General features: G+C 44.0%; 1 protein-coding gene across 1 annotated transcript; it reads right to left on the reverse strand.

The window, feature by feature from the left end:
- Window positions 1–2,699: 2,699 nt before the first annotated feature.
- LOC149332432 (BPTI/Kunitz domain-containing protein-like) lies at window positions 2,700–13,940 on the reverse strand. Its single transcript, XM_089555749.1, has 4 exons — window positions 13,756–13,940; window positions 13,055–13,109; window positions 8,161–8,358; window positions 2,700–2,987 (listed from the first exon to the last, which is right to left on the reverse strand). Exons 2-4 carry the CDS (start codon window positions 13,101–13,103, stop codon window positions 2,782–2,784), a joined length of 453 nt encoding a protein of 150 aa, XP_089411875.1. The 5' UTR covers window positions 13,104–13,109; window positions 13,756–13,940; the 3' UTR covers window positions 2,700–2,781.
- Between the last annotated feature and the right edge of the window lie 1,120 nt (window positions 13,941–15,060).

The following is a 15,060-nucleotide window of genomic DNA, read 5'->3' on the forward strand; positions in this document are numbered from 1 at the left end:
TAAATATGAGCATGATTTGAACGTTAGTTATGTGATGTGACAGTCTAACAAAGGCACAGAATATTTAACTCCTCTAATTTTTGAATTTTTGGTGGTAGTCTACAGAGGCTAGCAAGGTACTGCGTAGACACCACGCGATACGCTCAGAATAACTGAGAAAACTCGTTGTTCATGACCCCAATTACCTTCTCTCCCCGTACTCATGCAGCCTGTTTCAAACGTGCTATTTGATGCCCGCGATCTCGCAAGGCGCTTTCTTTTATTTCGTGTACGCTGACATCTGGACAACTTTTGTGTCAGTTGTAGTCGTTTGAGGAGGAGGAGGCGGTAAACTTTATTAAAGAAGAGGTCTTTGGGGTGATGTTCCCCTCCCCGTGGCGGGCTCGTCTTCTAGGCCGGACGCCAGGTGGCCGACCGACGATGTCGTTCGGCGACCTCTTCGGCTCGCTCTGTGACTCGGAGTTGAACCTCCGGGCCCGAGCTGAGCAGCGCGGCCTCCCACTGCGATTGGGTAGAGAGCTGCAGACTGTGCGTTCACTTGTCGTGATTACATGAGTATAGGATGTGCGGTGTGTCTGCCTTTTGGTGCCCACAGAGAGATTAACAGACGGGGCTGATCGTACTCGCACAGTTTAGTTTCAACTTATGCGTCAGTACGCGCGTAGTAAAGAGTACGTATACGTCACAGATTGACTCTGCGTCATCCCCTTCTGAAGTTGCCTGCAGCTGCTTGGTCGAAGGAGCACGAAATTGTTGTACATTGTCCTGCGTGTAAGAAAGGCGTCGTGGGCATCTTCCATGTAGAATGCCCGCGGGAAAGAATAGGAGCTGTTTTTGCAGGGCGCTTATCCATTGTTCTCGATCGTCTGCGAGACAGGCGACGCCGTTGGAGCGGGGCTTGCTGAGAAAGGTTTCGCTAAGCCCTCGTCTTGTCTCTATATACTGTTTAGGCTATTCGCATTTTGCTTCTTATCCATAGAGAGCATTTGCGTGCGGGTTAACCACATTTTCCCGAAGATGAAGGTGTTGTGTTTGTTATGCGAGTACCTTTTGTGCGAGCGAATATAGGTATTTTTGACTTTACCCAAAGAAGCAATAAGGCCAGCATTTTTGCGAGTGGTGAACTACTTTAGTTGCATTCTCCGAACGACACTGATAGTCACCCTGGCTGAAAAGCAAGAAGGAAAGTACTATTCCATAGTCATTTTTTTTTAGTCTACCGAATTGCTCGTTTCCAGCGCGAAACACTTTGTTGGATCAATTATTACGCAATGGCAGCACCCGTGTGCCACTACAGTAAGTTGTGTCGTTACGACAAGTTTTTCTGCGGTTAGGACAGGTCGAAATTCAGTGCATAGTTTGCACGTTGTTCAATCTAATCAGAGTATATAGCTCAGTTATAAACAGAAACTGCGGGAACTGTAGACGCTGAATAAATTTCAATCTGTCGCTGTTTAAACGGGAAAAGGCTGCTTCACTATCGTGCAGCCTATCGTTTACTTTCTAGACTACGCCCACTTCGTTGTATGCGTTTTTAGGGCCATTTTTTTTTATTGAAGGATCTAAGCGTCATCACTGAGGCCTTCCCTATTTACGTCTGTCTCAGAGCAACTGGTGATGTCATCCAATACGTTGTTGCAAGGCAAGCCGCGTTTAGGACTTCCGAAAGGTATATTCGTTTGAACAGAACTTATCTCCATGGCTTGCTCTTGTTGTCCTATAGGTAACGGCGTTGGACTTTTCTAAAGACATATCAGCATAATGAGGCCATCAGGACTGAAATACCAGCGATTTATGTTGATGTGTAAACAAATAAAAGGTGCCGAACCCAGCGTGACCATAAGATCTGGCAGTGTCCATGTAGGTTGTTCGGCAGTGATAACCAAATTTTAATTTAGTGTTCCTTGATGGGGCGCTCGAGGAGACATTGAGCATCCTGTTAATGGGCCGCATCTGGTATACGACTATGACTTTTTGTTACGCTTTTGAGAATTGGAGCAAGAAATTAAAATATATCACGTTTAAGAATACCGGATATCCACACTCTAAACACAAAGTAGCCTACACGGAAGTAAAAAGGGACTATGCTGGCTTCTAGTGCTCTCTTTCAGAGGCACAGTATGCTGCCCAGACCCTGGGTTAGATTTCCATTACCAAGAAGACCAAATACTTGGCGTTGGCAACGGCAGCTAAATCCATCTTCAGAACATGCGAAGTTGTAGTAGTTACAAGGATTTTAACCCACGTTTCAATCTCCTCCAGTTGCTAATCTCAAGGCGTCCAATGCCGCCTGTAAAAGTCTCTTTTGATTGCTAACTGCATCAGGTTATGTGCTTTTCGGTTGGAATATGCCTATGTTCCATTCCATACATTTCATATGTATATTTAATTCATTCCATTCCATACATTCCAGCATTCCATATATTTACCTACCCCAGGACTTGGGCATGGCTACAAGGGAGTGGGCTGGAGGACAGTTTACTTACTTTTTACTCCTAATAGGCTAGTTCTTGTTTATAGTGCACTAAATAAACACGGCACCAGAAGAGGATACAAAGAACATGCAAATAAGAGGAACTTGGAAACCATACCCACGCACGACAGCCGATGGCGATATACAAGGCTTTAGTTTAGAACCACATTGTTTTTGTCGCTTATGTTTTTATTTTTTGTTACTGATGCCATCGCGTTTCCCCCAGGCATCCTCGGTTCAGCCTTCCAGGATCGGTTTCCAGAGCGGAGTGTACCGTTGCTGCCTTCGCTTGCTTGTTTCGGATCACATCAGTCCTCTCCATTCTCGTGGGCCTCCTTTCCCAAGCACTGCATGCGGCACTCGTCGCTGGATATGAAGTTGTTGCGGTTCCCCCCGAAGCCGTGGAAGACGAACGGACGGCACGACTGCGTCTTCGAGTCGAAGTAGTAATGCCACACGCTTGAAGTGCCGTAACCACGATTAGGGGGCAGCTTGCAGATCCTTGATGTAAAAACTGGACGGGAAAAAGAAAAGAGCAGAGGTTATAACAGGCTTCTCGATTGTGCGCGCGCATTAAGCAAACAAAAATTCAGGGGGGCACTTTGTTGACCTAAAGTGCGGTGAGGCGAAAGCCTTAAGCGCGGTGTTGCTGCTTGTGTCACTTATGTGTTAAGATGTTAAGCTTCGCCTCTAAGAGTGGAACGCGACAGCGTCTTGCAACGCTGTCAGGGAGTCCACAGAACACCATCGCCCATTCGGCTCTACGCCTTGCTCGTCGGTAAATTGGCTTTTGGAGAAAGGAAATGTATCTCTCTCGCATATCTCGGTGGACACCTGAACCTCGCTGTAAGGGAAGGGAGGAAGATGGGAGTGAACGAAGACGCCGTATTAGCTACACGCGCCTTTGTTCATTCCAAACCAACGAGCTGGCATGGCGGAGTGGTTAGCGTGCTCGTCTCGCATTCCGGAGACCCCGGTTCGGTTCCCCAACTCGACCAATTTCCTACTCGGTTTTATGTATTTATGTGGTCTGACTAGAAAGGTTAATTAGGCTAAATGGTCTTTACCATTGTTCTAATGCCATCCGCCATGTACTGTCACTCACCTGTCAAGTGATGGAACTCTCTAGAATGTTCAACACAATGTGTATGAAACGTCTAGAAACATCTATTCGTGATAATAGTTACTGTATGGTTGGTGATAATTAACGTGACCTTAACTAGTACACTGATTTAGTCAAGGTACAGACGCAGTGCACAGTCCCACATGCCACTTCTTAACTACTACTTATTACTAACTAGTCATTTAGTCATTAGGTACAATGATATATCATAAAATTCCTTTATATTGTGTTCCAATGTCTTTCGATCGCACCCGATTAAGTATCGATTGGCTATTGATTGGCATATGCCCATATAAGGCATGTATCTGAAACGCGGACACATTTGCTAAGACGTCTTGGTCACGACAACATGAGGCATTAAAGGCTTTAGCCTTAAAATCCAATCAAGTTCGAAGAATGCAGCCCGAATGTTCACAAATCCGGATGAATCGTAGCAAGTAATGAAGCGTTCGTCAGACCGCGGTCGGAGATATCCAAACCGAACGCAGTAAAATTTTTACCCGCTTTCATTGGCAATAAGCTTCTCAAACTGGGTTTTTCTAACATGTAAGCGACACTCTTGCATACCACTGGACACACTACACTGTACGCATGTTCCTCTCTGAAGAAACATATATGGATGTACAGTCAGCGACTGCTGGTGCTCCGAGGGTTGGTGATGAAACTGCTATCATGTTATAATATCATAACTTCTGTGTTGTCAAGAATCCAATCTTCCAGTTTTTTCTCTGCCGTGAATATATTTAGAGTAGTCTAAAAAGAAGCGAGGATCTGTCATCAAGAGATACTTTGGGCAAATGAATATGACGATAATCTTCCATTGCATTGTTGCCGTTTCAGCCATTGCAAGCACATGTGTGTTACGCGGTAGATTTGAAGTAAGGATCCATTAACTGGACTTCCAAATACTTGGACTTATGGAGCACGAGGAATATTTCTATGGCAGGCTTACTTTTCGAAGAATATTTTTTTCTTTAAGTGCAGCCATACCCAACAATTTTGTACAAAAACATATTTGAACGAGAAAGTGCTTATGAAGACAATTTTTTCAGATATCGTAAGATTTCACTATAACAATCAATATATCCGCAGATCTCTTGTCGGCAGATTTGCACTATTTTTCTATGAGCGTTTTTCCTATCGTAAAAAACTTTCGCCATTGTTTTTCTATGGCAGTCTTAATTGCTCAATGCGAGCGATGGTAAAAACTAACGAAAGATTTTGCTACATATCGAAAGAATGCATAATTACCCTCAATATTTTCCTAACAATACATTAAAATTTTCTAATCAAAAGTTTGCTCCAAGAATGTTGGACACTTCTGTGATCCACATTGCTGTCATTAAAAAAAGTACATTTTACACATGCATAAGCTGTCATCGTAGTGTGCTGTAACACAGTAACGACTACATTCATTGACGTCAGACGTAACTATGACGTAACCATAAGCAAGACAACTCTTTCTGCAAGTGGTGTTTCAGAAAAAGCGCGGTTACTGGAAATTCAGTGCAAGAATTAGCGGACCTGAACGGCGCTCCAGCAGAGTGTTTGCTTTCGCAGGTAGCTAGATCGCTACAGGTTCGTCATATTGGAAGAACAATAAAACTAAATTTTGAGCTTGCGCAGTGGGTACTACACTGCACCTGGCTTCAATGCCTCCAAGAAACTCCCCATACAGTGCTTGCCAACGCTAGCTAACACAGACAGCTGGCTTCACAGGTCGCATACTTCACAGGTCGCAAAAATCGCATAATTATTACCTGATGTTCTTGCTCATTTATTAATTATTTATTATTTCTTTGCGCTTTTCGTGGAATTCTCGTTTGTTTCTTTATAACTGCCGTTCTGAGTATTACCCGCAATTCATGGACAGTCTCTTTTCAGTAATCGTTCGATTCTAGCGTTGTGTGAGCGGATGAAAATATTGTATTTTACTGCACTTGTCAATTATCTTGTGCGCTAACTCAAGATTTTCCTGGATCTCCTCTGTAAAAAAGCATATATTGACGTCTCTCGTGTTGTACTCATAATATCGTAATGTCACTGTTGTCTTATGTTACTGTTTTTGGAGGAAAACCTCTGTCGGGTGTGTATGACTTTTTGCCCGTCTTACCCTGATTTATTTACGCAGTTGTAAAGAAACGAAAAAAAAAACTAACTGAACTCTGACCTTGCGCCTTCGGCTGTTCCTAAGCGCCTCAGTATCTAATAAAAAAGACAGCTGTACAAGCTTGTAAGAGCTTGGTTAATGGTAATGCTACAACATTAAGGCAACAACAAAGTGGAAAAAAAATTAGCTGCGGTTTAGTTGTGGTTAAACCGGTCAAGTTGCGTAAGCAAGCAGCAACTGTTCTGCCCGAGGCGAACGCGCGTATTTATTCCCCGTTTCCTCTCTCCTCTCTCCACATTCCGACACATGCGTCGAGAGCGCGCGACTAGGCGCGCGGCAGCGGCGGCGGAGCAGCGACGGTCCTGCCTCCTGGTGGCGCGCGGCTGAAACGGTTGCTATGGCAACGGCGCTCATCTGTTTGACCTCGGCCACCGCCGGGAGCTACGCGACGGCTCGAAACCTGGCGCAGTATTGCTTACGCAATAAAAATGTCTGTAGATCTGTTAACAACAGAAAAGATAATCGAGTATTCTGAGATTCTGAAGTCGTTCGAGTCAAAGCAGCTTGGGATTCGTTCTTTCTCTCACAAGCTCCGGGATTTTCGACTAAGTCGTGCCGGAGCTGAATCATCAATTAATTCCCGAGCAGCGCAATTAATCGGCCCAGTATTGGAAACGTATTGGCAACGGTCGGTGCAACAAAGGCCCATAGTGAAACCATCCATTTTCAATACTGGGCTGATTACATGTGCTTTTTGGAAAGTCTCTCGAAAATGCCTCAGCCGTGCTGTCCCTGGTAGCACAGGAGGTGCTGGCTGCATCACCTATAGGGTTCTCGAACGCGCTTGTCGGTCGCAATAATAGATAACTACTTGAATTGGCAAGCGCATATTAACTCAGTATGCGCGAGGCTATCATCTGGCTGTGATACACTACTACAAGCCGCAAATTATTTTGACGATAAGGTGTTAAGAATGTTATATTTCGCATTCATTCAAAACCGCTTATCATATTGTATAGACTCTTGGGGATGGAGATACACGACATATCTTCAACCACTAAGACAGCTACAGAAACGAGCTTTGCGAATACTTACCAACTGCAGCTATGCCCACACAAGAAAGGTACTGCTTCATAAATTGCAGGCATTGCCCTTGGACATACTTCGGGAAAAATATATGGCAATTGCCGGGAATACTGTCCTCAGAAACAGCCATCCTTTTAATGCATCATTATTCTACTCCTTATCCCGCATCACCAGAAATGCGTTGGCTGGTAACTTTAATTTACCCCCGACAAACAATTTGTATGGGGATCGGCGACTTCAATCTCGGGGCACAAAAATATGGAATAGCTTACCATTGGAAGGGAAAGCCGCACACAGTTTTTTCCGCACTAGTAAAGAAACATTTTATGTCCTTGATTTCTCATGTTCAAGAATTATAGCATCCAGCTGGATAAGTGTTTTGAGTTATATGGCCTGTTTGCCATGTATATATAGTGCTATACTTACATTGTACTCGTGCATGCAATATTATCCATTGTGAATACGTATGTACCGCTTCCTTTTACATATTTAATATTTTGGTTTGTATCCTTATATACTGTATATACAATGCCTGTTTAATTACACGTTTGACTTGAACGCATTTACTAGCCGTTGGCTATGGGCCCAAACAGTTTTTTGCCCTTTTAAGGCGAAAGCCTTTAATGACTCATACTGTCGTTCGTTAGCAGAGGGTGTCACACTTTTGGCGTCGTTTAACTCGTGTTAACTCGGGAACTAAAAGATATAGGAGAAAACGAATGGTTGCTTCAGATAAAGGAGGAAAAAATGAACCAAGAAGCCACGTTTGATGACTGTAGAGTAATTAGTTAACTAATTACAGTCAAAAACGTCAGAATTCCGTCGAAATAGCGCGGAAAACGATATAGCCACCGGGACAGTGTGACGTCACATCCACAGGAAGTCGTCACGACATAGTGAAAATTGCAACAGAATGGTAGGAAAAATGTCGGATTTGCGTCAAAATAGATGGAAAAATATGTAATTAAGCGTTATTAACACTTAAGATACCCGAGAGATGTATGATTTGGGTATCGATATAGCGACGGGAACGGTGTGACGTCACATCCACCGGAAGTCGTCACGGCATAGTGAAAATCGCCACAGAATGGTCGGAAAAACGTCTGATTTGTGCCAAATTAGATGAAAAAATGTGTAACTAAGCGTAATTAACACTTAAGATCCCAGAAAGATGTATAATTTTGGTATCGATGTAGCCACGGGAACAGTGTGACGTCATATCCACCGGAAGTCGTCACGGCATGTGTCCTCGGCTTTCGCCTCTCAACACTTTAGCTGCCAAAGTGTCCTCACAATTTTGTATTGTACAAGGGGCCAATTAACCCTCAACTGAATTGAATTGAACACGTGGCATCAGCGCCGACTTACCGTTTGCGCATCGTCGCAGGCATTGAGCGCGACTCTTGAAATTGTTGTCATTGCCTTTGCATCCGCCGTAGACGAAAAGGCGGCACGTCCCTCGCATGAAGTTGAAGTAGTAGCGGTACACTGTGCCTTTGCAGGGTCCCCGATCGGGATACTGCGTGCACTGCATGTAGGCTTTGTCCTCCTCGAAACACACGCATCCTGCGGAGAAAATGTTTTGGCCGAGAACGGCGAATACGGACGGTGAATATAAGAGCACGATTTGGATTATTTACGGTCCTGCCAGCGTGAGTAGTCCTGTAGGACGTTGGAGATTCTTTCGGTATAAGCGACAAACAAAATCTGCCGGACTTGTGGCCCCACTGCCTTGCAGCAGCGGGTCCCTTATAAAAGTGGTCTATAGAGAGTCTACAGACCTCTGATAGACTCTATTGCCTTCCATGGATATTTCTTTTTGTCTATTGATAGCCTATAAACTATCTATAGACAAAAGTCTACTAAAAGCATATCACCATAAATCTAAGATTGTCCATAGACTATATAAGCAGCGGGTCCAAAATGAGTATCCCTTGAAAAAAATTGTCTATAGAGAGTCTGTAGACTTTTTATAGACTCTGTTGCCTTCCATGGATATTTCTTTTTGTCTATTGATAGTCTATAGGCTATCTATAGACAAAAGTCAACGAATAGTCTGTGGCCATAAATCTTTACATTGTGTATAGACTGTCTGCAGCGTTTGTATTGCCTATAGACTGTTCTCTAGGATTTGTCTGTAGAGAGTCTATAGACTATAGACAGAAGTCTATGGAGAGTCTGTAGACTGTCTAAAATTTTTTTTGTAAGGGTATAGCGCAAGGAAGTAATGTATAAGCGATAACGTTGGCATTAGCAGCTCTCCCCCCCCCCCTTCCCCTCTCAAGCAAGCATTCGCAGCAAGGACTGCACCTCCTAGGATACTTAGATTCTCAGTGACGAGCAAGTGAAGGCCGTAGTTTTCGGCTACGGCGCATGACGCCAATAACTGAGGCGAGATATCGCTCTGCAAAGTGTGCTGCCAATGAGGCGTGCACAGATACTGTGATGAGGTTGTGGAGTCTGCATACCCAGAAATTCCAGCCAAGCGCATTTTTCTAACGGGAGATTCTTTATGAACGCATTTTCCGATATCGCAAGATTGCACCATGACAATCAATATATAGACAGTTACGTAACCACTTTAAATCCTGGCGCTAGACTACTTGACATGCTTCACCTAGAAGCTTCATACATTCGAACTGTTCAATCATCTAGATTTCTCAAAAAGGCCCTTTTAACTTCTCTTTAAGAGGGCATTCGCTTTTTCGCCTGGCAACATTCACAGAAGGCCGCTGGGTTTCCCTGCTGGGATATGATTTGTGCGACAAGTAGGATTTCAAGCTATTTAGGCTCACCTTCACAGATGCGGTGTGCACTGCATATGTTTAACGTGGTTCGGAAATTGCGCTAGTGAGTACTGGCGGGTACACAAGCTTTCACTTTGATTCAGCAACTGGAGCAGTTAGTGTAATATGTAGTAGTGTAATCAGTGTAATCCTCCACGGCGGCTCACGGATGGATGGGTCCTGGTACTGAGTGTGACGACACATTTCGATGCGAGCGCTACGCGTTCAGACACACAAACAAAAAAAAAACGGCAAGGGAAGGAGTGAAGAGAACTGAAGGGAACAACGAGAAGATTAACCAGATGAGTTTTCAGGTCGAATTTCTTATTCCATGGTTGCTACCTGGATTTATATTTTAGCACTGTGAAAAAGTAACCGTGTGCTGAGGTTGATTAAAAGTAAAAAAATCAAGGAACGACCAAGCAGCAGAGATTGATGCAGATCCCACTCACTATAACAGACACACACTGCTTAAAGGGCGACTGTTAGAGCTGTAAATGTAAACGTAAAATTTGGACATTAGCTAGTTCGTGCAGGTTTATTCATTTATCTGGTACTGCCGACCTCAGTGCGAGGACTTAGGCAGGAGTGGGTTGTACATAGCAGCTGCGACAGGTAACAATACGATTTTCTATAAGAAAACAATGAAAGAGCGTAATACAGAACAAAACAAAACAATGCATGCGCGAAATATGAACACAAATTTCTTGTCGACAAAACTAAAGGAACCGGTAAATAATTCCACGTTATGGAACGTTTAAAAGAACTGGGACTTTTCACTAAAGGTAAGAGGAGGAACAGAAATACTTGAACGTATTGTACATGTGTCCACACATGTAGAAAGAAATAGGCCCTACTCACAGCAGCCGCTCGAATGATGAGTCAGGTGCAAAGTAAAGTATGATGATTACATATACGCTTGTGTAGCGGCTAAGAAATTAAATAGAATATCTGCGGCACGCCAGGAATTAAGCTGACAGTCAGAGCATCGCTGCTAGCTTCGCTATCGCATTCACGGATGAAGTAATGCTGGGAAGACGCAGCATCAGTGTGTGTGTGTGTGTGAGAGACAGAGAGAGAGAGAGAAAGGAATTTTACTGAGAGGAAAGGAGAGGTCGGCCGGTGGTAACATGGCCCTGGCCTGCTACTCTATCATCATCATCAGCAGCAGCATCAGCGGACAGGACGTTACAACTACGTGCTGTACGAGGTAAGAATAATTTCTGAAAAGTAGTTCTGTTGCGCGAGAATTCGCTTACTTTTTTTTCTATGGTGTGACCTTGTCACTCATTGCTTTATAGTTTCGATATAAATTACTAGATTATTATGCAAAAGCTGACAGAATAATCTTAGCCTTACGTGGGAACACCTGACTTTTAGGGATTACAAGTTCGAGCTTTATGAGGGGGCTGAGGTTGATGGATTCCTGCTGTAAGCGTTGTGGAAGAACCTAATTGATATTATTTGCATCTCTGCTGACTTAGTCGTATTTGTTAATGTATGTGGGTCCCATACAGGAGCCGCGAAATTCCAGTATGGGCCGGACGTCAGTTTTTTATGCCAGGAGGTCAATTTCTTTGGTAGACCTTCCAATTGTTCTACGCGAAAACCTGAGCGTTCGGATTGCTTTTTTTTTTGTGCGTACTCGATGTGCTCATTCCACTTTAAATCAAAGGTAGTAAGCCTTTAAGTAACAATTGCAGCGCGAATAAAAACACGGACAACGGAAAACACACACACGAAACACAGCGCTCTGCCTTTCGTATATGTGTATTCTACGCTGTCAGCGTCCTTATTCGCGCTGCAATACTTATTCCAAGAACTTACAGGTACATCGCTTAAAGGGTCCCTGCAACGGTTTTAAAGGTGGCTATAAAATGCGCGCATTATGTACAGACAATGCCTTTGAGAATTTATGCCGCGTACGAGTCCTGAAGAGCGAGCCGATAATTCACGAATAATTGTGAAAAATTCCTATTCCCGCTTCTCGCGGCGACTTCCGTAGCCGGTCATGAGGACCGGCTACGGATCCTCATGGCGTCGGCACCGCGACGTCATCTGCGACGCCGCGGTGACATGACGTCATCGCGTGACGTCACGTGATGACGCGTGACGTCATCGCGGGGGATCTCATTGGCCGGCCAAAATTAGCAACGACGGTCGCAGACGAAGGACGCGAGTCACTCGGCCGGTTAGAGACGGCGACTTGTTGCCCTCTTCCACTCTCCCCTCTGTTGCTATGCCATGACGGGGGAGCGAAGGGCAAATTAAATAAGTAAAGAACCGAGCTGGGTTACGGATTTGTGGGCGGAGCGTGATACCGGCCTTGTAATCTTTATATTTTTTTCCGGCTCACTTTGATGTATTAGTTTAAAGAGAAAAGCCAGGGGTGGGGGGGGGGGGGGGGGGTGGAGTGTCATTGTAATCACCGTTATCTCTGGCGCTCCATCAGCTTTACTCAGAAGCAACTTAGGTCTGCAGTGATCGCCACACAGCATTCCTCCGTGACAAAAAGTAGCCCGCTGTTAAACTCTCCGTTGTTACCTAAACAAACAGTTTACCATGAGACAAAATTATAAGCACAAGAATTTTGATGCCAATGGGTAGTTTGATACAGCCAAACACCAAGAAGATGATTTTGTTCACTGTTATGACAGCTCAGCGGGGTAAAACAGGACGCCGCTGGCCATGACCCATGTTACCGAGTTCTCTTTTTACAGTTGTATCCTGCTATAGATCGAGAGTCCTTGCGAGAGAATGATGGGTGATTAAATATCTATCAGTATTGCGCTTTAATTACCCGCAGTGCGCACTGTTGCAGGGACTCTTTAAAAGCAAATTGTACACCCCGCCGTCATCCCTCCAGACTTTCGCAGATAACATCCGGTGCCAAAGCAAATTTTCTTTCCAAAATTTCTGCGCGTTGTTCCTTGTCGCTTTAGGGGACTTGTGTATGCAGGTGCCAGGTTTCTTGTGCGTAGGTTTTGTCTAACCCTGATTGAATTAGGAAGAAGGTTTTGATCTCTGCAGCTCGTGCAGTCCAACAAAGATTTAGTGGGAAGTAGCAAACCCCTCGTTAACTAAAGAGTTTGTGCCCGCAACTCTGGATTTTATTAAGGTAATGACTTAAAGCTATTCAACTAAAAAGCGAAGAAAATAATTCACTCAGTAGTGACTGCGCCACTTCCGTAATTCAGTAAGTCCGACTGCCAGCGTTCTATGTGAAGGGAAAGCGGTAAAATTAGTAGGCCGTATTTAAGCGATGGAATTAATGTGCACTACCCGAATTACCTCTGTACTACCAGCAGTACCACCAGAATTGCGCTTGTGTTATCAATGTCCTTTTGCTGCGTACTAAGAAAAAAAAATAATTTTTTTCCACCAAAAATACCTGAAAATAAAGCCTAAAATTGTATTTTTAAAGGAGAGCAAGTTTCCATTTAGGAAATGGATAATAGCGATGGTCTCGAGCTCACCAGTTAACGACACCAGAAATACGGTTCCTGCAAGCACGGTCCACGTCATATTTTCCTGAAAAAAAAAAAAAAAATACTGCAGCAGGCTTAGCAACTGAACAACCAGGCCCGAATGAAACGGAAACAGCGCCTTGAAGCCAAGATAGATATTTTGTCTGCGTATTTTCAGCTGCAGTGCACAGCTAGCCTGATTCAGGTTCCTGGATAAAGGGTCTACCGACGTACATATTCATCAAGTAGGTTGGAAAGGAATATCTTGCTGCGAAGTACCAAAGTACTGCACATGCGCGTTCGCGTTCCATTCCGGCCTGACTGTACTCATAACAGGTACTTTGAATAGAGTCAAGATGGTGATAACTACAACATACTTTTCCAAAACAGAAGTTAATCGCATCGTGCTAGGCTTAGCAGCAGCTTACCAAGCATAGCAGCCTTTAGTACACTTCATATTTCTATGCAGAAAACTGTTAGACTGTCTTATCTAGGAATAACAGTGTTAACCACTAGTCCATGGTTACCTTAGAAATTTCGTGCAGACCATTATTACCAGTTCCGCAATCTGAAGAACTTGGTTCCCTAGTCAAGTTCAAGAAGCAGCAAAACAATGACTCAGCAGTTCATATCCGTTCATGGTATGGACGCATCTGTTAGATGAAATTTTCTGCAGCAAACGTTGACATCTCAAATACAAGCCAACTTACCAGAGATGTCGTCCCAAATCTTTAAGCAGTAGTTCCAGTGAGCGGTGCAGTGTGGACCCTCACATTGGGCAAGATAATCGGTTCAACCGTCCAGCTGTCTTGGATCGTCGGGCTTCAAGCAGGTGCAGTGTCATCCCGTGGTCGGAAACAATAGGATAGGGACTTCTTGCTGCCCTCCCTGTCGGAGTGAAACAACTGGAAGAGGTTATTTTTTGGCACGAGGTGTCCGTCAGAGCTTCGTCACCGGCTTACTTTCCTTTTATAGAGATAATGTTCAAGTTCATTTAAACGGCTTGCGGTGGGCATATGAGGGAAATCTGTGTGTCAAGTTTTCTGATTATTATGCGCCGTGTCCGGGAGCAGCCAAATCTGGGGCTAAGAACGCTGACTTTAAAGTACAAAACTAGTGCAATGCAATGCATGCATTTGTAGAATATGTAGGTAATACATTTTAAGGACAAAGATTAAGAGTTTTGTGTGTCAGATGTGTCAGAGAGCTTCTGAGTAAATTTTTGTGTAACTCTGTACAGAAATAGAATCAGCCTCTTGTAGTAGTTTTGTGAGTGCTGCTGTGGCACGATGATTTTAATGAAACTGTTTATAACTAAATAATTGATGAAATGAAAAATTTCCGGTCTCCTCGGAAGCTCGCATAGAATCCCATCTATTGAACATCTCGTTTTTACGAAATGGGATTGTCGATGTGCGCCCGGTTTTCCAGCAGCTAGGGTCAACTTCAGCATTTAGGGAACGGGGATAAGTATTCCAAATAGGTTTGTACCCATTCTCTAAGACATTATTATTCCAAGACCCGTTTTCTAGGAGCTGAAGCATTTTCGGGAAGCCCAAGAAGCCGGCGCGAGTTTCCGAGGCTGACAGATTCGGTTGGTGTGCGCATATTCGGCTGAGTGATGGATGCTTGGCGCTCCATAATGCTTCCTAAACACACATCGGTGGTAGACTAAACGCCATCTGTGATGTCCTTGGTGCACATGGTGTCAGATAAGCCGGCGAGCATTCGACAGTTACGCCCAAGGTCATGTACGGCTTAGACGAAGAAATTATGGAGCCTCTATGACTACATTATACCAGGTGTCCCAGCTAAATGTAACCAAGCTTTTAAAAAACACGGGGTGTCCTAGCCGTCTGAAACCAAATGAGGGTTGTTTAGAGTCGCGTGACCTAGTCTGCAGTATTTTTTTCGTTCTTCAAGGTTGACTAATTAGTTAAGCTTAATTAACTAACTTTTTAATTATTGACTTGAGGAACAAAGTGTCAAAGGAAAAGTTGTAGATCGCTTTGTGA

The sequence above is a fragment of the Amblyomma mixtum genome, chromosome 8 (genome assembly GCF_055824585.1).
Source record: "Amblyomma mixtum isolate Tamu chromosome 8, ASM5582458v1, whole genome shotgun sequence".
Taxonomy (NCBI): domain Eukaryota; kingdom Metazoa; phylum Arthropoda; class Arachnida; order Ixodida; family Ixodidae; genus Amblyomma; species Amblyomma mixtum.